We start from the raw sequence: 25,757 nt of genomic DNA, 5'->3' as shown, positions 1-25,757 counted from the left end.
TTCTCTAAACACACGTTTAGAGAATTGTTAACTTGTAGGTACAATTCTACATATATGTATAAATATTACTACAATTTAATGTAGCACAAAATAATTGACAGCTACAAATTTGTACGTTTTCCGGAAAAGATATGTACGAGTATCGTATGTAAAGTTTTGTGATACAATAAATTGTGATGGTAAGTATCGCAGGCGGGGACCAACAGAGGTTTACTTATAGTCATTTTGGTTGTTGCATACCGCCTGCGATACTTACCATCAACAACAATATTCTTGTGGGACTTGTTTTCCTCGTTTTAGTGTGCAGACGGGTTTTTTTTTATATAATTTTATTTTATTTTATAATAATTTATTTATAACTTTTTAGTTACCCCCCAAAAACATCCTATGACACTCCCGTGATCAAGACGAATCTAACGATACCTCATACAGCAAAATCCATCAAGCCGTTTAGGCTACAGGAGGCCACAAAGAAACAGACCTACATACATACATACATACACTCGCAAAACATTACCCTCCTCCCTTTGGCAGTCGGGTAAAAAAACAGCGCGGCTAGTAAACTTTAAAACTCTAGAGAGGTCCCTTATGTTATGTACTCGTATCAGCGGCGTGAACCGGTATTATCTACACTAATGAAACACCCCATCCATAAGCACTTTCAGTGCATGTACCTATTTAAGTAGGCAAACGTAATTTATTGGTGTTTTTTAGACCTGCCTCCTGCCTGTTAGCAGGCTGTATCTCATAGAAGTAAACAGTGCCTAGGCAAAAGGTAAACAGATTAAAGGGGGCATTCCCATTACACGAAATTTGATTTCTTTGTAACAATTATCTTACATCTCATCTTCTGTTAATTTTGTCACTTTCGACAAGCAGAAATGTCAAAATGACGGATAGGGACAAACGATGTATTATATTTGACATACGTTTAAGAATAACGCCATATAGTCTTTATCTAACTACTATCTACAAAGATAATTTAAAATACAGGTGGATTGTCAAAGACAATTTTTTAGCCACAGTAAATTGACATGATTAAAAATTTTAGAACGCCAATTGAGTTTGATCCTTATTATTTCACTGATATGTGTTAAATTTGTTAAATATCAAAACGTGGCGCCATCGAATATATCGAAGGCCAAAGGTAAGGCGGCATCGTTTCGCACGATGGCGCCACAATCGTTAGCCGATGCCCGGTTAGGTGACGCCACTTTTTGATATTTAGCCATTTTTACACAGTCATCAGTGAAATAATAAGGATGAAAGTCAAATGGCATTCTAAAAGTTTAAATCATATGTCAAAAGTTGGCAGTAAATTTACCTACTACAAAATTTTCTTTGACAATCCACCTCTATTTCAAGTTCTGTTTGCTATCAATAACCATTAAATACTTGTATATAAACCACAAAAGGTGTAATGAAGCGTGAGTCAGTTTTAAGAGGGAAGTGGACGACCGCATCTCCATGCAAACGTAGTCCCCAAGTGCTCTCTGGATATTAATATAGATTTTTTACACAGTATTTACCCAATAGTACTTGGGAGACCGATATTTGCTCGAAAACATTTAAAAACTCAAAAATGCGCGTTTTCCCCGAGATAAGACCTAGCTAGATCGATTTTTCGCCCCCGAAAACCCCATATAGTAAATTTGAGCGAAATCGTTAGAGCCGTTTCCGAGATCCCCGAAATAAAAAAATAACACTATGAACCATACGTATAGCTATGCCCCTTCGTTTGACTTTATTTGATTTAAATTATTCATAATTGTTAGGAACATACATAAATTTGTTTGCCATTTTGTTTTCGCTATTTCTTGCGTCATAAGAAGATCCGAAATTGAGCTTTGAAAAAGTAATGAGTCGCGGTTTATTGAGACGGGTCGGCTTAATGCCAGTCCCACAACTAAGACGAACAAATAACACATCATAAGTAGGTAATAGGTACGTTAAACCCGTCAAGCTATTTAAATCTAGCTTTGCACAAGGGTGTTTGGATCCCAATCCATTTAGTTTCGTTAACTAAACTGCAATAACTACTGTTCTAGTTGTTATGTATTTACACAGTGCAAATTGTGCATTAGGATTAAGTATGTGATTATAACTGTAGGTAGGTATAGGATGATAACAGTAAATTCTTAGCGTGAGGAGTGGTACTTAAGTGGGAACATAATTTAAGTATACCAACAAAGTGTAAAAGATACTTTACAAATCAAATGCAAATATGTAGTAGGGCAGTGGAGTTATACCTACCTGGTGGCAACATGTAGTGATAAGGCGGGTAGTGGTAGTGCATTAGAGGGTGCAGGGGGTAGTGCGGTGGGGGGCACAGAGGGCGCGCATGCATGTGCGGCGAGTTCGCGAACATCGCTCCGTACAGATCTGCGAACAGAATGCGGCATATTGCGATCACATATCGGTGCGTGGAAGCGCTAGTCCTTACTATTAGCGCATTTTAGATACTTAACTAACCGGCTGGCTGAGCGGGCGGCTCCTTGCGATCTAGCACGGGCGGCGGCACGGGCAGCGGCGCCGCGGCCGACACCATGCCGTACTTCACGGGCTTAAAGTGGAAGAAGGAAGGCGAGTACCCCGAGCCGCCGGCGCCCAGCGAGCTTAGGCCCTCGTCGCGGTCCGCGTCCCAGCGGCCCTCTCGGCCCAGTGCCGCTAGCCGACGACCCTTCGGCGCGAACATCAGCGCGAACACCACCGCGCACGTCGCCAGCAGCCCCGCCGCCACGCACGCGTCGCGGTGCCGCTCGGGCGCGCCCAGCGCCGCCGCCACCCAGCACACCCACACCGCGGCTGTCGCGCCGCCTGCGGCCGCGATGTGCGTCGCCTCGCGGTAGTTGTCGCGGATGCCGCGCGACCGTAACGCCACGCCGCACACCACGGCGATCAGGAACGCCGCGTAGCACAACGACATCAACAAGTCCGATAACTGCGTGTCACATCTGCCCGCGCCGGTCATCACTCGCGGTGGCGATCCGCCTAGCCACTGGGCGCCGATGGCCACTTGAATCATTACCGCGAAAAATAACAAAAGTCCTTGGTAAGCGGCCGGCAGATACACACCACCGTTCAAGCTGAGCAAAAATACACACTTCACCAGTAAAGACGCGAATACGATTACGTATGCGACTCCAGTTCCGAAACGCACGGCACCGCAAGTGAACACAGTGGGAGTGGCGACGTACAGTGCGGCTGAAGCGGCGCAGGTGAACAAACCGAATAGCAGCGTTTGACCCAGGAGTAGGTGACGGCGGCTGGGCGCCGTGCGGCTCGCGCCCCACACGACAAATGCTTCGAAACCAGCAATCATTGCCATACACACGCAGGCCAGAGCCAAAATTGGGACCGCCCAAGATTCCTGCCGTAGAGCTCCCATCGATATACGCGCCGTTTGTACAAGCACTGTCGTATTTAATGGACGGTGTGTGGTTGTAGATACGAAAGGTCGCGAAGGAGTGGGAGGCGGCGGCGTTGATGAAGTTCTTTGGGGTACTACAAAGTATTCAGTGCTCATTTCAAGACGGTGAGCCTCGGTACGGGCTGGTCGTCGAGGTGGAGGCTCCGTTTCCGAAGTAGCCTCACGATCTTCAAAGGAGGCTTGTTCTTCATACTCCTGGTCGTACTCCTCATAGTCGGCACTTGAGACGTGACGGTCGTGGAGCGCGTGGCGCGGCGTGTAGGTGGGCACGCGCGGCGCGAGTCGGTCCCCGAAGCGCGCGGCGAGCGCCGGCTGGGCCAGCGCGGCCAGTGCGGCCAGCGCGGCGGCCGCCAGCAGCGCGAGCACACCCGGGGCCGCCATCAGCCCGCGCGGGCCTCAGCGGCCCGACTCTCCCAGCGAACACATCGGCGTGGCTCCCTCTGAAAACGATAAACGTGCGCGTTAGTCACGCCTCGGTGCGATGTCAGGTCGAGTCGCGACGTCTCGACTCCGCGATAACCAAACAAAGAATCTCCCGGTCAAACCGGTTCGCCGGTCGCCAGGCACACCTCCTAGGGATCCTAACATTGCCGATTTCGTATTCTTTGTTATTTTTATTTTACATAACAAAGGACGGCATAGCTGAGGCGTGCCTGCAGTCGGAGTCACGTATTCACTGAATGTCCTTTGTCGCTAAAGGTCAGACAGGAAGATAGGGATAATTTTATATGTCTTGAACTGATGATTAATTTATGAGAGTGCAACAGCATACTACATATTTAAGTCGTTATTGTAATTAGTAGGTGGTCGTGTTAAATGCCACAGAAAGTTGTTGCAAGTGTTGAAATGAAATTGCAAGCTATAAGCCACCTACCTACTTGTCAACATATTAGCATTTAGTTAAGAGGTCAAATTGAATACAATGTATTCAAGGTCTCATGCATAGTCTGAATTAGGACTTTCAAAATGCTACCTACGCAAATTTGCTACTCGTTGCTATTGGGTAGGTACCCTTGTTACAATCCCTCTAACTTTATTTATATAAGCTAGTTTGCATTTAAATAACTCTTGTCAGCTTGCTATAATTACCATTATAAATTACTTAGTATAAGCAAAATGGTGTAATCATCTTTACGGGCATCTAACGAGACGGTCATAAGATTAGACATTATAATAGGTGTGCAATTGAATACGTGTGTGGATACTCAGGATATAAACACAGCGTGGCGCAGGTTTGTTCTTCCCAGCTACCAACCGCAGGCGAGCGTTTGTTTGAGGTAAACCAGTATAAGTGAATGCCACCTTTACGCTTAGTTGTTACGAATGTTAATGTCACAGTAATACTAGTTTTCATTAGTCGAACATAGCTATGGGAATCCGGTCAGGGCTCGGCGCGACGTCCGACGGGGCAACGAACGTATTAATTCGCATCCCCAAGGCACAAGCCGATACTTACGTGCCTACCTGCCCCGTGCTAGCGCCGCTTTATCCTCGACATGTGATTGACACTCGCCATCACTCCTATGAAACACGAGTATGAAATTTCCGCCTGCCTGTAGGTCCTAGGATTAAAATTAATCGACGTTAGAGCCTCGCTCTCGGTCTCGAGTAATTATTCAGGCGTTAAGTGACATTTGGTTTTAGACATTCACAAAAGGTATTAAGTAGGTATTCTTGTTAGTTACTTATCTACTTATTGCGGAATTATACTGAGTACAGCTAATGGTTGTGTCCCAGCTAGGGTTGCCAGCTATTTTTTGGTGGAATATAGTATTTTCCAGAATAAGACATTAAAAATATAGTACATTTCAAAAAATATAGTACTTTTAGATAAAATGCTTAACATAAGTGTAATATACGTTTAATCATACTTACTAGCACTCTGTTAAGATTAGTTATGGTAACGATTTTAGAGTAAAAATGTAAAATTGATAGATTTAGTCGTTGAAATTGTACTCCTTTTGTTACGTAATATCTAAATAACAAGTATTGGTTTCTATTAGCACGTCTTCTCATCTTGCCTTTTAATAATGAGGTCGCAAGCGTGCGTCCCCGGTAATATGTGACGAGAAGGGATTTACGCGCGTTTACGTAAACGTCCATCAGAAAAACAATCATTACCAATTCAATGAGTCTATTTAAAAAAAAATGTAAGATAATAAGACGCGCTAATAGAAACCAGTACTTGTTATTTCTAATAGTTAACAGAAGTTGTACAATTTCATAGACTAAATCTATGAATATGACATTGTTGCGACTAAAATCGATAACGGCCTCTTAACTATTCCTTTTGTGTAGACCAGTCTCTGTTGTCAAAATCATCCCAATCCTAGACTCCAGCTATCATGCCATCAGTTAGTCATATATGTAAAACTACTCACTCGTCATCTCATACGCCCAGTAATAATAAAGAGTAAAAAAAAACTTTTTAATAACAATATTTATTTAAACTTTAAATTTATATTTTTTATTGAGCTTTGTGCAGTTTTTAGTAATGTCTAATTTCTAATAAAATGAGACAACGATTCAGTACCTACATTCATACTGAATATTTATGACAATTTAATAGCTCACTTTTTATTAAATTTATGTCAGCCCTGTTGCATTCCTTACTCCATTTTGTCTTCATACTTGAAATAATTTTATTTGATTAGAATTAAATTGATAATCGATCTTGAACAAATTAGAAGGATGTCGGACATATAGTATTTTAGCGTACTATATATTTTTTCAACAGTATATAGTACAGAGAGCCAAAATATAGTACAATACTATATAATATAGTACGGTTGGGAATCCTAGTCCCAGCCGAACCAACTACGCAGGACCTCCCCACAAAAAACGAAATAGCAATATAAGTTTTTACGATTGGTGCACTACATTTTTTATAATTACGTTTCATTTATTATAGTTTGATATATCGTTATTTTGAATAACGTAATAAATGGCACACTACCGTAATACCTAATTAACGGCAAACATAATGTTATTATTGGTATAATGGTCATAAGGGGAATTTACACTTCGTCTAATATACATTGCCATAGTTAGTACATACTCTATCTAAAGCATATTATTTCTAACAAGTGGTATTACATGATTATTTGTGTGGCATAATCAGTAATGAATGCCATAAATGGGTTAGGTTAGGTTGGAACTGCGACTCCGCACAAACGAATAACTGGGTCAAAATTCTTTTCGTTGTCTTGTTTTTTGTACCCAAAAAAGGTGATGGATTGGAGCTTTTTGTATGAGATGAAATTTAATTTTTATAATTTTTCATGTAAAATATAATCTATAGATAGAAAGACATACAATAGGACTCAACTTTTTTATTTATTTGATAGAAGACATAGATACAAGCGTGACAGAGTGGTCAGAAACAAGACAACGAAATAAACCCAACTACCTAGCAAAAGCAGGGTTAGGTTAGGTTAGAACTTCGACCCCCCGTAGAATAAAATACCAAGCAAAAAAATGTGGTTTAGGTTAGGTTTGTACTGCGACCCCCGCATAATCAAAAACCTTGAAAAAATAGGTTAGGTTGGGTTAGGTGGGATGATAATCTGTACTTAGTTATACGCCATGCGCTACTTGTCATAAAAAATTATGTAAAACCTTACGTTATCATTAAATTAAATATGACAAAATATGTTATACATTATATGTATTTATACTTGATAAAATGCTATATACTTGATAAGATTTGTATATGTTTTATGGATTATGGCGATTGACACGCATAACTGATATGAAAACCACTATAATGGCGTATCATGCTTTTGTTCTATCCAATTTAAGGTACGGTATATTGATCTGGGGAAATTCATCATATGAAAATCATGCCCTTGTAGCACAAAAACAATGCATTAGTTAGAGCAATATGCCACATGCCTAGAAGACATCTTGTGTAAGTTCTTTTATTAAAGTGAAATTGTTAACGGTTCACTCGATTTATATATACGAAGTCTGTGTATTTGTTAAATTACACCCCGATATGTTCGTCTTGAAAAAAGATATAACCAATTTTAATACTAGATATCCTGACAAGCTAGTACTCCCTAAAATGTATACAGTCATGAAAAACTTTGTAAAATAAGTAACTTGCCATAATTACTTATGTAGTAAAAATAACTTATATATATATATTTAAAAATAAGAAAGTTTAATAACTAATTAACATTGTAAATTAGCTAGTTGCTTACATATAATTAGTTAAGAATAGAAGAATAGCATACTAACATTATATTACAGGTTTTTTTTTATTTTTAGCGCTGATTATAACTTTGTATGAAAGAGCGAATACCTCCTAACACAAGTTTTTAACTTAAAAGGAGGATTCGGCACCTATGACTGTAAAACATTTGTTAAATATAAATAATTTTGAATTTTTGAAAAACAAAAGGGGTTACGCAATGTGCGTTAAAATATTTAACAGACTGCCTGATGAGCTTAAACAATTACCACTCAATAAATTTAAAAACAAACTGTACTTACTCTTTTCTTGTTGACAAGTGTTACTACAGTTTGAAGGAATTTTTCGATAATAGACTGTAAATTTTATAATTTGTTTGTATCAGTAACAGTCCACGTTTATGAGTTAACGGCTTTATAGCAAGTTAATTATGCATGTATTGTTTAAAATAATTATGTCAATTAATCTTGAATTTTGTATAAAACAATTTGCATGGCTTTTTAAAGTCTAAATGTGTATGGCTCTAAAACAAATAATATAACACCTTTGTATGCCACATTTAATGGCAAATAAATATATTTCTATAAAACATAACATTGTCCAAAAATATAATATAACAAAAGTAATTATAATTTATAAAAGATGTCTATATACTACTTAAAAATTATATTACAATAGGCATTATATCAATGACAGTTTAGATGAAATCACAATATGACAAAAGAAACGTGTAATAAAAATCACATTATAACATATAGTATTATATCAAGTGGCATTATAACAAATGTATGGAAGTTTTTTTTAAATATATTAAGCATTACACACCCTTTTACGATACATACGAGTATATAAAGTTATATTAAACTGTAATGTTCAAAGCAAACGACTGCAACTTACACTCTGAGGAGTGAATAGTTGTATGAGAACCTATAAAAGCTAGACAGACAATCATGGGCGAGTTGACATAGACTGACCAAGGTAACTTTGCACAAATTTGGCAGTAAGAATGCAATAAGCTCCATACTTGACGTAGCACTTGGCATGAAACTTAGCGTGGTCAGACTCTATTTGCCTTCCAATATCTTTACTCTACTTTAAGAAAAACTGACAGATATTGACTCAAATGTCCTGTCCTATTCATATACAATAGTAGATTGTTAACCAAATGTTGAAAGTGGTCAATTGCACCTGTTAATCGTGATAATTCTATAAAATAGAAGGAGAATTGGGTGTTGGGCGCTTTCACCCTTTATGGTATTTTTTTCACATTATACTGCCACATTAAGTACCTACTAATACATGGAAATCTTACCAAAAACGAGGTGTTGCCTTACATCGAATGAGGTAATTCTGTTTTTTTTTTGTTTTTTATATATACATATATATTTGTAGTGATGAAATAGATATATCGAATCCAAGTTTTTCACCTCGAAAGCCCTTCGGAACATTGTATATATAATATACGGTCCAGCGAAGGAAATTGTTATAACTCGTATACCTTCGATGGACCAAGCTGGTGGCCTAGCGGTAAGAACGTGCGACTTGCAATCCAGAGGTCGAGTCATCTGATATTTACCAGTCGCTTTTCGGTGAAGGAAAACATCGTGAGGAAACCGGACTAATCCCAATAAGGCCTAGTTTACCCTCTCGGTTGGAAGGTCAGATGGCAGTCGCTTTCGTAAAAACTTGCAACGCCAATTCTCGGGATTAGTTGCCAAGGCTTCCATGAGCCGTGCAAAATGTCGGGACAACGCGAGGAAGAAGAAGTACGTTACAATGATCCGAAAGGCTTTCGATGTGGAAAATTTGGATTTGTAATTACCATTTCATTACTACCAACATATAAAAAAACAATAAAAAACAGAACTACCTCATTTTATGTTAGGTAAAATAGGATTGAAGGAGTACCTAGCGTATATAAAAATCAACCCTCACCTCTCGCGATAGATAACCCATCCCTATCCTGACATTGATGGTAATAGCAGCATAATAGTAAAATTACCTCAATTTATTGACCATATATCCAGCTAATTTATGAGCGGTCACTGCATTGTATTCTTGTCTTAAATGAGAGAAGCCATAAGGAAGTTGGCAGTTTATTATCCTAACCCGTCTATAGATAGATGTTTACATACTGGGAACCGTTTCTAAAATCTATAGAATACAGGAGTATATTAGCCGCGAACTTGGAAGCTTTAATACGTATAATTCATATCCACACTCTGTCTTAACGATACGTCTGATGCAAAATAATATGCATCTCGTCCCGTATAAGGAAGCCTCTAATCCAGGCGAGAGATTACGTAGACAGGTTCACGGAACCGGATCGTGACTCTAAACTTATTATCCGAATCAAAGTATACAGATCGCATTGTGGGCTGATTTGGCGCTAAAGTAACGGTGAGGAGCCGGCATCGCACAGGCAAACGATCTCGCAACGGTACAGCGTAATGTTATCTTAAATCACTTCCAAATCTTCGCGTGCAGCGACTGTTTTACAGTCTGTTGCAAATTTGTTTTGTTTTGTCTGATGTCCTAGATATGCCAAAACAAATTTAATGTTGTTTCTGACGTGTTGCTGCGTTGAACTACATAGTATATTAAGAGTACCTGTGTTACATATGTATAGGTAAGTACATACACCTGCAAGATTTCAGGCTGTTGTAAATAAGAAAACAAAGTAAAGTTAACGTCCTCTTGGATATGTTCGAAGAACACTAAACCTGATGTATGTAAATATGGTAAGCCTTTAAAGCGTCTGGCAGTTTTATTTTAGTACCTCTACTTTGGCACTTTAAATAATTCGCTGCTGAATGCATTCTGCCGTCCATCGTATTGTTACGCAAAATTGAAAAAATAGTGACATGTGTAGTGCAGCACTTTTGACGCAGACTTACTTTCGAGTGTTTTTCTTTTTTTTAACGTAAACTGTACAGGATGTAAAAAAATTGTGGGGTTCTGTTTAAAGCCATTTTCGGTATCGTGTTCTGATTAGGAAAAAATAGAAGTAAACATTTTTTGACGATAAAAATTTTTGGTCTTTTTATGGAGGGTTATCCGACTTGGGCGACCTGCCCCATAGTTTTTTTTTTTTTTTGCATTAATAATTTTTTTCTTCTACTTCCTGGTCATGCAGAACACGACACTGAATATGATAGATAGATAGATAGATAAAGGGTTTATTTGTTTGCTGCAAATACACACAATTTAGAAACACATAGGCAAACAGAGGAATACACAATTAACAAAGTACACAATCATTTAAAACAAAATACAAAATCTTATAAATATTATAAACATAAATAAATAAATATTATAGGACATTATTACACAAATTGACTAAGTCCCACAGTAAGCCCAATAAGGCTTGTGTTGAGGGTACTTAGACAACGATATATATAATATATAAATATGTATAAAAACTTAAATACATAGAAAACACCCATAACTGAGGAACAAATATGCATGCTCATCACACGATAAAATGCCCTTACCAGGATTTGAACCCGGGACCATCGGCTTCATAGGCAGGGTTACTACCCACTGGGCCAGACCAGTCGTCAGAACATAACAGGAATAATGGAATAGTAGTAGTCTGTGTGCATTGCACCAACAACAAAAGGGTGCCGACTCAGCTATAGGGCTTCACTCATTCGAGCAAAGCACTGGTATTCTGTCGAAACCCAGATCACGTGGTGAGTGTGATGTAAAACTGTGGATGAAGTGGTAATAAAATACTAAATATGATCAGATTTTAAAAGTGATAATTGTTTCTAAATAAATATGCCCTTAAACGGATCCCCACTATATTTGTTACACCTTGTATACAATGAATAATTTCACATCTACTTCACGAAAAGTAGGCCGGCACAATATCGGCACTTGATCTATATTCGAATCGCTACGTATGCATAAACTCTACGCCCCATGACGCGCCAACTTTCTTGAGTTAAATGCATAGTTTACGCGCGCTAAGGTGTCATCTATGAGTGGAAAGTCAAAGTTTTCCTCGGCATGATACAGAGACAATGAGACTTAGGGAAACAGAGCGTTGTTCGTGTTCGCCCGCGCGTTGTAAAAGTAACAGCACGAATACTCCGGGTGAAACTCGGCTGAACTGATTGCGCTGAGAGTGTTCTGCCCAGTGCGAGTTGATACCACGTCACATTCTTACGTTGCGGACAATTATTCAATAGAACTTCACTTGCATCAGTCATTCAGGCTAATATCTGGGATTTGGCATAACTACGCGTTCACAAGTATTATGCACTTGTGTGTAGAATTGGTAGAAATGTGAAGTAATTAGGTAGGTTTAACGGCCTTCTAGCATAGTCGGTGTAGTGATCTGCCTACGAAGCAGGAGGGATTTTTTTTCTTTATTTTGGCACAAACAGTCATTACAGTACAGAAGAGTTACATTAGAAAATATTAAATATAATATTGACAATACAATACAATACAATACAATGAATCGAATCTAAGCCGAATCTCGGTACGGGCATTTATTTTTGTGTTTATCACGAATGTTTGTCCCTAAGTTATGTATTTTGTCTTTGTGTATGAATTTTTGTACCTATATAAGTATGTATAGCGTCACCTAGTAGTTACCTATAGTACTACAAGCTTTGCTTAATTAGTTTGGGGCTAGGTCGATGTGTGTAAGATTGTCCCCAAATATTTATTTGTTTTACAGTACATATGGTGCTACCTTCCTGCACTAGTGCGAAAATTAGCATATTACGTTCCTGTGTCGAACATTTAAAGGGCCATATGTTATGTAAGACGTTGTACAATACATGTGCGAATAGGTAATTCGCAACGCAACTCGTGTCGATTTAAAACACTCCCTTCGGTCGTGGAGCTCGTCCCTCGTTTTGAATTTCCTATTTTTCGCACTTGTATCGTAATGTTGTAAATAAATAAAGTTGTAAATAATTTCAACACACTTGCTCAAAACGACGTTTTTATTCCACTGATTTTTGGCTCACAATCCTAGATATTAAACACGCGTGCTTTTTCAGTATATTATAACACTCGTGCTTTTTCTTTATATTATCCGACTGAGTTAAGAAGGTAATTGATTGCTAATAATATGCATGAAAACGGAGCCTTCTTAATTTGGTCGAGTAATACATTTTTTTTAACCAACTATTTTTACAAAGAGTTTTTATCACACCAAACATAATTTATGGATTAAATTATCTCGTAAATTACATTTTCATCACACTTGCTCGAAAAAGATCTTATTTCATGCAGGTGTACAAAAGGACAAAGGCTTGGATTGTGAAAAAAAAGCTATTACTCCCTATGGAGTAACAGCTTTTTCTTTTAATTCTGTCACTAATTCATACGAACGATGTAAGTATACTTTTAAATTAATGACGTTTATAATTTAATGTTTTTGTTTATGTTTAAAATTATTTAATTTGATTATGTTAACAGCCGTTTAAAATATTTTACATAATTTTCAATCGTGGCTGAATGCCGAATACGTCGGTGCCTTCGATACCTAACCTATCAAGAAAATACAAAATGGCGGACGAATGTTTGATATGTCACCGTATTTAAGAATTATTTCGCTTAATATTTAGTTTTTTCTTCACAATTGTGATGAAAAACATTGTGTGTAACTCCGGGGTAAAGAATATTGCAAACTCGGGTCTTTAATTTCCTTCCAGCCTGCAGCTGTCGGGAATTACCACCCTCGTATCCAAAATTTCACTTACCTCCTCGTTGCACAATGTACTATAATGAATAAGCATAACTTTTATCGATTTGATCTCCATCCGTCGAATAGAAATACGAAAATATTATCTTTTTTTCATTTTTTAAATTGGCTGTTTGTCGATTTCGTTCGCGCCTTTGCCTTGCGCGCGCATTGGAATCGTACGTAAAAAAAATAACGCGCCATTTTCCGTATTTGTCATAAAATTGGAATAGTTTTGCATGTTTTTAGTTTATATATTGACGAAAAAGTCATTTTCAAGTTACTCGTACAAGTTTTCAAGCATTGAAGAACACATAAAATTGACGCTGCCAGTAGTAATACTAATAGAGGCAATAGCCGAGAACGATAGCCTTTTACCATCAAAATCGGGTGAAAAATTATTGGAGGCATATGAAAATGGAAAATCAGCAAAAACGCCGAGTCTTTCTTGGAGAACGTGTTGGTAACTTACTTTAATAAACTGGCGAATAAGTGCCTACAAGCTCAGCATGCTTTGCTGGAATTATTCGATGTTAAAACTGTAAGCCACCATTTTGAAAATTGTACTTTTACTGTTTTGACAAAAAAAACTAATTTATAAGTTTTGTTTATTCCTCGCAAGTGTGTTGAAAAACGTTGTATGAAACGCGTGTGCATTGGTCATTACCCACATCGGCTTTCTTATTGCGCGCTCGCTTACAGCTCGCGCGCACAATATCGCCTCATGTGTAATGGTGACCAACTTAGCACACTTGTATCATAATGTAATATTAGCTAAGAGTCTAAGATCTATAATAAAATGCGATTTCGTTGAGCCTAGGCTGCTAGGTTTTGCTACCGATTGGGGGTTTAGCTAAAGCTACTTTCTACCTCATTGATTAACTCTTACGATCTTACGAGAGTAGGAAAAATTTAGGACGGGCATTTAAATGACGATGGTTAAAATTTATCTGCGAGCATTTATTTAGAGATCAGGTTGATGTTCTATCAACTCATTTGAACAGCATCCATTGTTATAGGCATACTAAATCGTGATCTGACTAAACATAAATATAGCCTGAGCACCTGATCAGCGTGCTTACCGACATCGATAAGATCTATTTATATTGATAGAAGACGTTGAAGATGGCTTTAAATCGTTTATACCGGCCTGGAGTAAATATCTCTCTAGTGCCTACAGCTAGTGCTCATAATTTTGTCGGAAACATGAAATACAACAAAAACATGAACATGATGGAAACATCCTGTAGATGTGTAACAAAACCTCACTTATTCGATTAAGGCGATAATCAATATCAAAATAGCGATTACGATAATGACTTCCTTTTTATAAAGTAATGACATAAAATTTTACAACCAACTAGGAAAGCCTCTTGAGCTGCTGGCCTGTTTTAATATACACCATTTAAATGTAGACTGGCACGGAGAGCCTAAGGAACTAAAATATACCAGGTGTGGCCTGTAACAGGAGCAATAAATTGATTTGTAGGCTGTACTCCTCAAACTGACCAACATTTGTCCAGCTACTTATTAGGTACACTTTATAGGTAGGTACGAGTATTCTAAGACGCAATATATAGCGAATTTCGTTATGTTTAAAGCTATGGAGGGTAGAAGTAAGGAGAACAATCTATGTGTATGAAATCTGTTCATCAAAAAACCTTAAATAGGTGATGCCACAATACACTGCGAAATTTTTTTTTACTTTCATAAAAAAAATCAAATCACTGACAGCGTACTTCACTCCGTCAATAACGTCTAAGTTCATGGCATAAGAGATTGTTCTCCTTACCTCTACCCTACATATTAAACCGTCACAAGCAACGTCAAACACACTGTAAACGGTTGTATTATGGAAGGTAGAGGCTAGGAACAAAATCTCCATATACCAAAAACTGTCCGACATAAAAATAAAACGAAAATAGATGGCGCTACAATACCTAGAATACATGAGTAAAAAATCTAATCATAGACAGGGCACTTCACTCAATCAATAACGCCTAAGTTCTTAGCTACCCTAGCGCGACTCTGGAGAGATTTGGAACTATTATTTATAGCTGACAGCTGGACACTTTTGCAACATTCTGCCTAAGGAGTTTCTGTTCCTTGCCTCTACCTTCCATAGGCTGTATTTTTATAAGTCTTATAACGGTTACTTAGAAGTTTGATTGTTTCAGTTTCAAGGGACTGTATAGACCAGGGGTGGCCAACTTGATTAGACTCAAGACCTCCTTGTTTACTAACGAAACCCTGTGCGATCTACATACTTCTTGAAACCTTAAATGAAACTGGTCTACGTATTTATATAAAAAATATATTGCCACGATCGACTGGACTAACAGTCGCGATCGACCTCGATCGCGATCGACCTGTTGGCCACCCCTGGTATAGACCTCAGTATATATGGTTTTAATTTTAACTCGATTTCTCGTCGCGTTCCCGAGATAAAAGGTCTTGACACTCTTGACAGACAGACAGACGGTCAGACGGAGGGACCGACAGACAACAGAGTGATCCTATAAGAGTTCCGTTTTTTTCTTTTGAGGTACAGAGTCCTAAAAACGTGCCCCTTAGTTTGACATCCACATTTGCGGTCACTGAATTGTCAAACGTCAACTGTAGAGTTACAGCGGCATCTCGTTTACCTGTCAAATTCGGAGCACGAAATTGTCTTTGGTATAACTCACTAACAATAAAACCGGCCAAGAGCATGTCGGGCCACGCTCAGTGAAGGGTTCCGTAGTTACTCTTCCGTCACAATAAGCTAAACTGGAGCTTAAAGTATAGTAAATTGTTAACCAAGGGATGAAACGGTACCTTTCACGCGAGTTAAACAAATAGGCAAATTTGCATAATCAGTACCTAATTAGGTAAAGTAAGTCTTTTTACTATGAAGGGGGAACTTTTTGTGATAACTCAAAAACAGCTAAACTGATCATGTCCGCTATAGTTTTCATTTAATGTCTTTCTTAAGCTCTACTTCCACGATTTTTTTCATAATTTTAGGACCTATGGTTCAAAAGTTAGAGGGGGGGGGGGGGACACAATTTTTTTTCTTTCGGTGCGATTGTCTCCGAATATATTCACTTTATCAAAAAATGTTTGTTGAAGACCCCTATTCGTTTTGAAAGACCTTCCCAACGATACCCCACACTGTAGGGTTGAAGCAAAAAAAAAAATTCACCCCCACTTTACGTGTAGGGGAGGTACCCTCAAAAAAATTTAATTTTTAGATTTTATTGTACAACTTAGTCGGCTTTATTGATTTATATATCCATGCCGAATTTCAGCTTCATAGCACTAACGACCACGGAGCAAAGCCTCGGACAGACAGACAGACAGACGGACATGGCGAAACTATAAGGGTTCCTAGTTGACTACGGAACCCTAAAAATAGGAATGATTTTACGTTTAAGTATCTAAACCATTTAAAAGTACATTCACGTTAAAAATGTTGTATTACTCTTTCGTCAGTAGTATTTTGGAGTTTAGCAGTGTTGTTTGGAGCCCCTATTTTGGCATTCATAAGTCTCGACTTGAAAGGATTCAGATTTTTTTTGTAAAGCCCTTGATTATAGAACCGGCCGCTTATTTTTCCTCAGCAGCTAAACAGTCTCCTTCCGTTGGAGAAAAGAAGAGCATGTCTAGATGTTTTATTTTTATTTAAAATTATTAGAAATCACATAGATTCTAACCTATTGTTAGATAGCGTTAGCCAAAATTTCTCGGTTCCACTCACGTTCTCAACCTACATTTTCTATTTCCTCCTGTGGCACACAGTATGCCTAAAATTATTTCTTTAGGCATACTTGTAATTTGAATGATCTTTTAAAGATATAGATATTTTTGTTCCTAGTTTGTCCGTGTTCAAGAAAAAAGTTCGGCAAATTTTGTTTTCTAGATACTGATCAATTGGTTCCAGTCATATTTTTCATAGTTTAGTATGTTTTGTTACTTTACTTTGTAGTACATAACTAAACTACATATGTAATAGTTTTCTTAGTAACGTAGGAAGCTTCAGCCTATTTTTAGTTCATTTAATTTAGACTTATTTGTAAATAATAACAATAACCGGCCAAGAGCATGTCGGGCCACGCTCAGTGTAGGGTTCCGTAGTTACTCTTCCGTCACATTAAGCTAAACTGGAGCTTAAAGTATAGTAAATTGTTAACCAAGGGATGAAACGGTACCTTTCACCCGAGTTAAACAAATAGGCAAATTTGCATAATCAGTACCTAATTAAAGTAAGTCTTTTTACTATGAAGGGAAAACTTTTTGCGATAACTCAAAAACAGCTAAACTGATCATGTCCGCTATAGTTTTCATTTAATGTCTTTCTTAAGCTCTACTTCCACGATTTTTTTCATATTTTTTGGACCTATGGTTCAAAAGTTAGAGGGGGGGGACACATTTTTTTATTCTTTCGGAGCGATTATCTCCGAATATATTCACCTTATCAAAAAATGTTTCTTGAAAACCCCTATTAGTTTTGAAAGACCTTTCCAACGATACCCCACACTCTAGGGTTGAAGCGAAAAAAATAATTCACCCCCACTTTACGTGTAGGGGAGGTACCCTAAAAAAAATTAAATTTTTAGATTTTATTGTACGACTTTGTCGGCTTTATTGATTTATATATCCATGCTAAATTTCAGCTTTCTAGCACTAACGACCACGGAGCAAAGCCTCGGACAGACAGACAGACAGACAGACAGACAGACAGACGGACATGGCGAAACTATAAGGGTTCCGTTTTATGCCATTTGGCTACGGAACCCTAAAAAGCGGCCAAGTGCGAGTCGGACTCGCCCATGAAGGGTTCCGTACCATTTATGACGTATAAAAAAAAAACTACTTACGAGATCTCGTTTAAACCAATTTTCGGTGGAAGTTTGCATGGTAATGTATATCATATATTTTTTTTAGTTTTATCATTCTGTTATTTTAGAAGTTACAGGGGGGGGGGGGACACATTTTACCACTTTGGAAGTGTCTCTCGCGCAAACTATTCAGTTTAGAAAAAAATTACATTAGAAACCTCAATATCATTTATGAAGACCTATCCATAGATATCCCACATGTATGGGTTTGATGAAAAAAGATTTTTAGAGTTTAAGTTCTAAGTATGGGGAACCCCCAAAATTTATAGTTTTTTTTCCATTTTTGTGTGAAAATCTTAATGCGGTTTATAGAATACATCTACTTACCAAGTTTGAACAGTATAGCTCTTATACTTTCGGAAAAAAGTGGCTGTGACATAAACGGACAGACAGACGGACATGACGAATCTATAAGGGTTCTGTTTTTTGCCATTTGGCTACGGAACCCTAATAAACGACGTGACAAATACCTACGCATTCAAGTAGCTCCAGCTAAAATGTTCTAGATGACCGATATATGATGTAACATGCACCTATTTAGAGCAATCATAATTACACAATGAGAGTATACTGTATCTCATTGTTCACGTTTTGTATGTGTACAGTGAGATTATTTGGCAGGTAGTTAACTGGCTGCTTGCGTAAAAACAATCGTTTAACACTTGCTACATATATCACTTTTGCCATATATGGTAAGTAAAAAATGTACAAGCCACGTTTTCGACTTATTTTAATAACTACTCGTGACATGGCGTATTTGGACACTTGTGAAAATAGCCGAACTTTAAAATTTTAGTGACCCACAGACAACACGTTACACGTATACAATTATTTCTAAATTTATGAGGTTGTCACATACAGGTGTCATTTCACTTGTAAAAGGCTATGCCGCGAGAAGTACTGAGTTGAATCTTACACTATTTTGTACTATGGTAGCTTATATTTAGGATATACTCAAACAAACATTGATGTGTCGTCGGAATTGCGAAATTTACACATGAAACTTTTCGGAAACCTCTCAAATTTTCGAGAACTATTCCAACATTGTAACTCCTTTGAAGCCAACCCGCATGTAAATACTGCTTACCATCAGACAGGCCGTATGCTTGTTTGCCACCGGCTTAGTATATAAAAAAATAGTTTTGAAACTTTTTCTATTATTAATTAACATGATTTCGTCATAAACAAACTGTCGGCGTCCATATTGAATTAGTACGGGAACTACGGGAGCACTTTGCACATGTTTGGTGACCCAATCATATATTATAGCATATAGGAGGAGTTTTAGCCGAATGGTGTCAAGTTCCGGCGGTTCTGCGGCCGGCTCCCTGACAGCGAGGTTGCGAAGTGCATCGTAGCCATAATGTGTGTTTTTAACCGACGAAAAAAACGGAGGAGGTTCTCAAGTCGACGCGTATATATATATATTTTTTATGTATGACCACGCATAACTTTTCACAGGGTAGTTCGATTTTGATAATTATTTTTTATTGGAAAGGGTATACCCCGAAGTTGGTCCCATATAAATTTGGAAAAAAATGCAACCTTAAGGGTAGGAAAATAGGGGATGTTTGATTTTTCACTCATCGATTGTAAGGTTAATAGCTAAAGCAAGGTAGGTAGCTATTTAAAAAGTAATAAAAAATTAAGCATGCAATAATTTGTGTAAATTATAGCGACAGAAATTTATAAAATAAAAACTTTTTAAGAAAAAAAAATAACCGCCGATAAAAACTAAAAGGCAATAAAAAAACCGGCACTAACATGAAACGAATCGACCAACAACGCACTGAAAAGAAAAAATTTTTTTTTGTCTTTAATAACGCAAGTGAATACCCTACAATTACAATTATAATCTATTTCTACACTTTTTATAGATACCCCACACGTATGGGTTTGAATTTATTTTTTTAATTTTATGACGTATTAAAAAAAACTACTTACTAGATCTCGTTCAAACCAATTTTCGGTGGAAGTTTGCATGGTAATGTACATCATATATTTTTTTAGGTTTATCATTCTCTTATTTTAGAAGTTACAGGGGGGGGGGGGGGGGACACATTTTACCACTTTGGAAGTGACTCTCGCGCAAACTATTCAGTTTAGAAAAAGATGATATTATAAACCTCAATATCATTTTTGAAGACCTATCCATAGATACCCCACACGTATGGGTTTGATGAAAAAAGATTTTTTGAGTTTCAGTTCTAAGTATGGGGAACCCCCAAATTTTTTTTTTTGGTGGGAAAATCTTAATGCGGTTCATAGAATACATGTACTTACCAAGTTTGAACAGTATAGCTCTTATAGTTTCGGAAAAAAGTGGCTGTGACATAAACGGACAGACAGACGGACATGACGAATCTATAAGGGTTCTGTTTTTGCCATTTGGCTACGGAACCCTAAAAACGAAGTCGAATACGGCTCAAGTGGGCGTTATTTGCACATCTTGATTAGCTAGTTACCTACCGGCAATTTGGCATTGACTTGAAATACTTGCTAGTAATTATTGAGCAGTCAGTGTTAATTCCTTGTTACGTGAAGTTATGCAGTTAGTATGAATCATGACCGCAATTAACTAATAAGTAGTTATTTTTCCATTTGACAATATTTCATATTTTTGGCCTGAAAAGTTTTAACAACAATTTTTTGTGAGGAAAGTTTTTTTTTACCTCTCGTGTTTATATTGAAACCAGACCTGAGTATGCGAAAGATTCTAAGGTTGAACCCCCGGAGTAGCGAGTGGTTATAAATATGGAAACAGGTTTTAGTGTCAATCAATATTCTGTATCCAAAGGGCAAATAGAAAGCTTAGTGTTTTAGTAATTTATGTTAATTCGTAATTTTAATGTAGGCAGCTCTACCACGGTCCTTTATTACCTTTAAATTAATGGAAGGGATTTGCTTTTGTTCGATTTTATAACATAACAAATGCAATTCTTATCTTTAATATCATTGATTCTAATTTGACTGTTTTTAGGGTTACGTACCAAAAGCAATAAAAAGGAATCCTTATTATATTTACGTAATTTTTTATGTAGGCAGCTCTACCAGACTCCATCTGTAGCCTCTAGCCTCCCACGGTCATAATACTAGTCCGAATTGGTTCCCTTCAATTAAATTTAAATACATAATTAAAATTACATCATTATTAAAATAAAAAGAGTTGCCTTTGTTTTATTTCGTTAAATTTTAAATAAAACAAATGCTATTTTTATTTTATAATTGATTCAAATTTTTCTGTCAATTTTTAGGGTTCTGTACCAAAAATAAAAAGGAACCCTTGAGAGCCTCGACTCTGTCCGTGTCCGTCTGTCAAATCGCTAAATATCTCGAAAATTATTTACTTAAGCTATTTCTATAAATTTGGAATAGTCAAGAACAAGGCTATATGTGTGTTAAATATCAAAAAGTGACGCCATCCCCCCGGGAATTGGCTAAAGGTTGTGGCGCCATCGCTTAAAAAGATGCCGCCACGCCATATCTTTGGTCTTTGATCTATTAGATGGCGCCATTTTTTGATATTTAACAAAAACACAGATCAGTGAAAGAATAAGGATCAAAGTCAAATGGCGTTCGAAAAGTTTTAATCATGAGTCGAAAGATGGCAGTAAATTTACTGTGGCTACGAAGTTTTCTTTGACAATCTACCTCTATTACAAATTCTCTTTGTACATACTGACCTGTCTACACAATTCCTCGGAGCTGTGAAAAAATCAAACTTCTCAGTTAACGTAAAAAAAAGATACGACCGTTCATGTCGCAAAAAACTTATATTCTCAAGGGACACTCTCAAGGGAATCAAAATTTTAGGGTAATTTCCGTTGACCTAGGACTATGAAATTTGGCAAGTAATATGGTCTTCTTATACTAAAAGTAAGTACAGAAGAAATCAGAAAACTATAAAAAAATCAATAACTATAAGTTAAATTTGTACGCAGTCTGACTCGCACTTGTCTGGTTTTTAGGGTTCCGTACCCAAAGGGTAAAATGGGACTCTATTACTAAGACTCCGGTGTCCTCCGGCTGTCCGTCTGTTACGTTTTGATGTCATGTTACGTTGAAGTTTTGATTATACCAAACCTGTCCTACTAATCTAACCATGGACCTATAGCTGACGAATAATCCACCCAGTAGTCGGCCAATTTTTTCCCAATATATATAATAACAGACCACTCCGACCAGGGGCTCATTTCTCGAACGGTATTAGACTAATATTATTAGTCCACGAACTGTGAAATCGTATGGGTTACCATGGCAACACACTAATAATCAGTGTTGGCCGAACGTTAATTGCAATTAACCATTACAAATTAAACCGTAAACCATAACGGACGGTTACAGTTTACGGTTCAATTTGTAATAGTTAATGGTCAATTGCATTATCGTTTTGGCCAACACTCCTAATAGTATTAGTCTAATATCGTCCTAGAAATAGGCCCCAGGGGCCACTGATGGTCGCCAAAACCTATACAGGGAGGTTTTCGATAAAGTGTAGAATGTCCATATTAAAAGGGGAGACTTTTAGGCAATTTTATCGGTTCAACTGTTTTTTATTTTTGACCATTAGTTATTTTTTACAGATTTTTAAATTTCCTAGTAAAAAATTAAGTGGTACTCTTAGCGGTATAACTTTTGATCTAATAATTAGATTTTTTGTGCAATTAGATTCTAATTACACAAAAAAAACTAAACGAAAATCGGTTTATCCGTTTGGGAGCTACGATACCACAGATAGATACACAGATACGTTAAACTTATAACAGCCCTCTCTTTTTGTGTCGGGGGTTAAACAAAAAATAAAAAAGTGCAGTGTAAAAACCATGGATAGGGGATGAATATCGATAACAATTAAAAACCAAACTGAAGAAAATATCTACAATAAGATTTTTTTTCAATTCATACATCGATTTTTATTATAATCGGTGAAATCACATTCAAGTTGGCGGTCGTTTTTTACAATTTTTATTCTGATTCGTATCCTTTCGAATCCTCATATCAATTTTCATAATGATAAGAGCAAAAATAGGGAAATTCAATATGGCGGCCGTTTTTTACAATTTTGACTTCAAATTCCTATTCGCCTTTCGAAAGTTTCGAATCCTCAGATATCAATTTTCATCATGATTAGATCAAAAATTAAGCAATTCAAGATGGCGGCTGTTTTTTACAATTTTGATTTCAGTTTCCTGTTAAAGAGCCTTTCGAATATTCAGATATCAATGTTCAATGATTAGAGCAAAAATTTAGAAATTCAAGATGTCGGTCGTTTGTTCTAATTTTGGCTACAGATTCATATTCAACCTTTCAGATCATCAGATCATCAGTTATAATTTTTTACATAATCAGACCAATGAATTAAAAAAAAAAGACAAAATCCATAGCTGGTAGGATTCTATAGATTAAGCTATACGCGTGCGCCCGTGAGGGATAAAAAAAAATTAATAAAAAAAAATCGACAAAATTAAAAACACGTTTTAACTTTCTTGACAATATACCACAACCTACGTAACAAGGACAAACGTAAGTACTAAACTACGTAAAAAGGACTGTGACAAGGACAAACAATAATAGCGTTTTCTTTGCTACTTCTACTGTAAGTTCCATAAGTGCGTCTCGTTCGGTTATCTCCCGGCTCTACTTACTTACTTTTAATCTCTATAGTACTATACCTCTACGACAAAACAAAGCGGCGAACTTTGTCCATTATTGACCCCCGTTTTGTATTAAAAGTCCTTGCGCACACCCCCACACCCTCGGGTCTCGATTTCCAACTCAATCAGACCAGTGATATCTACTACACAATTTATATTTTTTTTTTTTCTTTTTATTGGAGAAACAACAGAAGTATGCGACAGGATAATAGGTTACATTGTTAGATACAAACAATATAGAGATGAACACTTACTTCCTTAAACGCTCTCATATATGTCTCCTAAAACACCCAGTTTCCCGCGTACCCGCCCCAATTGACCAGACAAAAGACCACCTACCCTACACTATGGCCACTTATACTTTCTTGCAATGGAGATGACCAGTATAGCAAGACCCCTCACGAATAGCTTTTGGGCCTTCAAGGCTCTTCTAGCTCTATAACCCCTTTATCGAGCCTGCTCATAATTTAATGAATAAAGTAGGTAAACTGCCCTCAACTACACGTTTACCTAATTTCATTTGAACAAATTTACGTAAGTTATTGCGTAACAAACTACCCTCTGATAGTTCAGTTTAAAAACATCGAAATGCTGAGACGTGCCCCTAGCCAGTTGTGTGTATTCAAATATTATAAAAAAATAAGAAAAGGAACGAGAAATCGGTTTATTATTATCGTTGTATTTCAAAAGCTATTTTCTCATATTACAAAAACTAATGATATTTTGCAGAAATTCATTTATTTTAATTGACTAGATTTTATCATTCTCCTATGATTTGTCCACATTTATAAAAACGAGTCAAGCGCAAAAATTAGACGTATTCAATATTTCTAGATAAAGCTTTCGTTATAAATGCATTGTTGCGTGAATTAATATAACTTTAACCATCCAAACACGCAAGAGAAAATATATATAAGTAATTAGTAATTATTTTCCGATTTAAATTTAATATTAACTTCTAGTCGCACAGAGGCCTATAAAAATAAGGCCTTACATTCCATTGTACATATTTTAAATCTCTATTTACTTTATTTGTTTTGGCAAGTTTTGATTCCTGGGGCCCATTTCTCGAACGGTATTAGTCCAACATTATTAGTCCACGAACTGTCAAGTTTTATAGGTTACCATGGCAACACACTAATTATATTAGACTAATACCTTCGAGAAATGGGCCCCAGGAATCAAAACTTGCCAAAACAAATAAAGTAAATATTTAAAATTTTATTTATTTATTTTAACTTTATTGCGCAAGAGAAAATCTTAAGAGGAATTCCTAGTTGCGATTTTTCCATACAAACGCTCTCGACTGATTCCTCCCTGGATTTTTAACCTAGAGCAGTGATTTTTTCAAATAAGATCAATATCATCAATATCTGTGCCGCTATGTTTTGCTTTTTTGGATTATTTTATTTTGAAGAAAGATACAGCGCCTCGAAAATCGCAAAAACGGCTAAATTGAATTGGCTGTAAAAAAAGGCACAGTATACAAATATGACAAAAAATCAAAACATAGCGGCATAGATTATTTCTTCCTCTTGCAATTTCCAAAATTTCATAATGATTAGTTGCGTTTTGAAGGAGGAAACAGTCGAGAGCGAAACCTCGATTTTTGAGTTTTTTGCGAGTGAATTTCGGTCCGAGCTGCAGTTGTCCTTATCGCACGAATTGGAGGCGGAGACAGTTTCTAAATATACGTACACAGAAGGAATAGTGATGGGCATAACATCCTTATTAGGGATTGCAGAACCGGTACTGTTTTAAAGAACCGGGATTTCCCGGTACTTTCGGAACTGGTCTAATTATTTCATTATTTTAAATAAAACGACAGCATTTTGCGATTTGACCACCTTTCGTATTATAATTTAATAATCACATTTTCTTCTATTACGTA

The 25,757-nt window shown here is 37.0% G+C and overlaps 1 protein-coding gene across 2 annotated transcripts in view; it reads right to left on the bottom strand.

Moving 5' to 3' along the window:
- LOC133524294 (uncharacterized) overlaps positions 1–25,757 on the bottom strand; it is a 33,544-nt gene that overhangs the window by 2,379 nt on the left and 5,408 nt on the right. The window contains exons 2-3 of one of the 2 annotated variants that reach the window (XM_061860216.1): positions 2,473–3,870; positions 2,254–2,382 (exon numbers count right to left, since the gene is read on the bottom strand). In XM_061860216.1, coding sequence (XP_061716200.1) covers positions 2,254–2,382; positions 2,473–3,811 — 1,468 coding nt within the window. In that variant the 5' untranslated portion in view covers positions 3,812–3,870. The remainder of the gene's footprint in view (positions 1–2,253; positions 2,383–2,472; positions 3,871–25,757) is intronic. The other variant, XM_061860217.1, reaches the window with a different exon arrangement.

This window comes from Cydia pomonella, chromosome 13 (assembly GCF_033807575.1).
Source record: "Cydia pomonella isolate Wapato2018A chromosome 13, ilCydPomo1, whole genome shotgun sequence".
Lineage (NCBI taxonomy): Eukaryota > Metazoa > Arthropoda > Insecta > Lepidoptera > Tortricidae > Cydia > Cydia pomonella.
The sequence above is the reverse complement of the archived record's forward strand: the minus strand, read 5'-3'. Positions and strand labels throughout refer to the sequence as shown.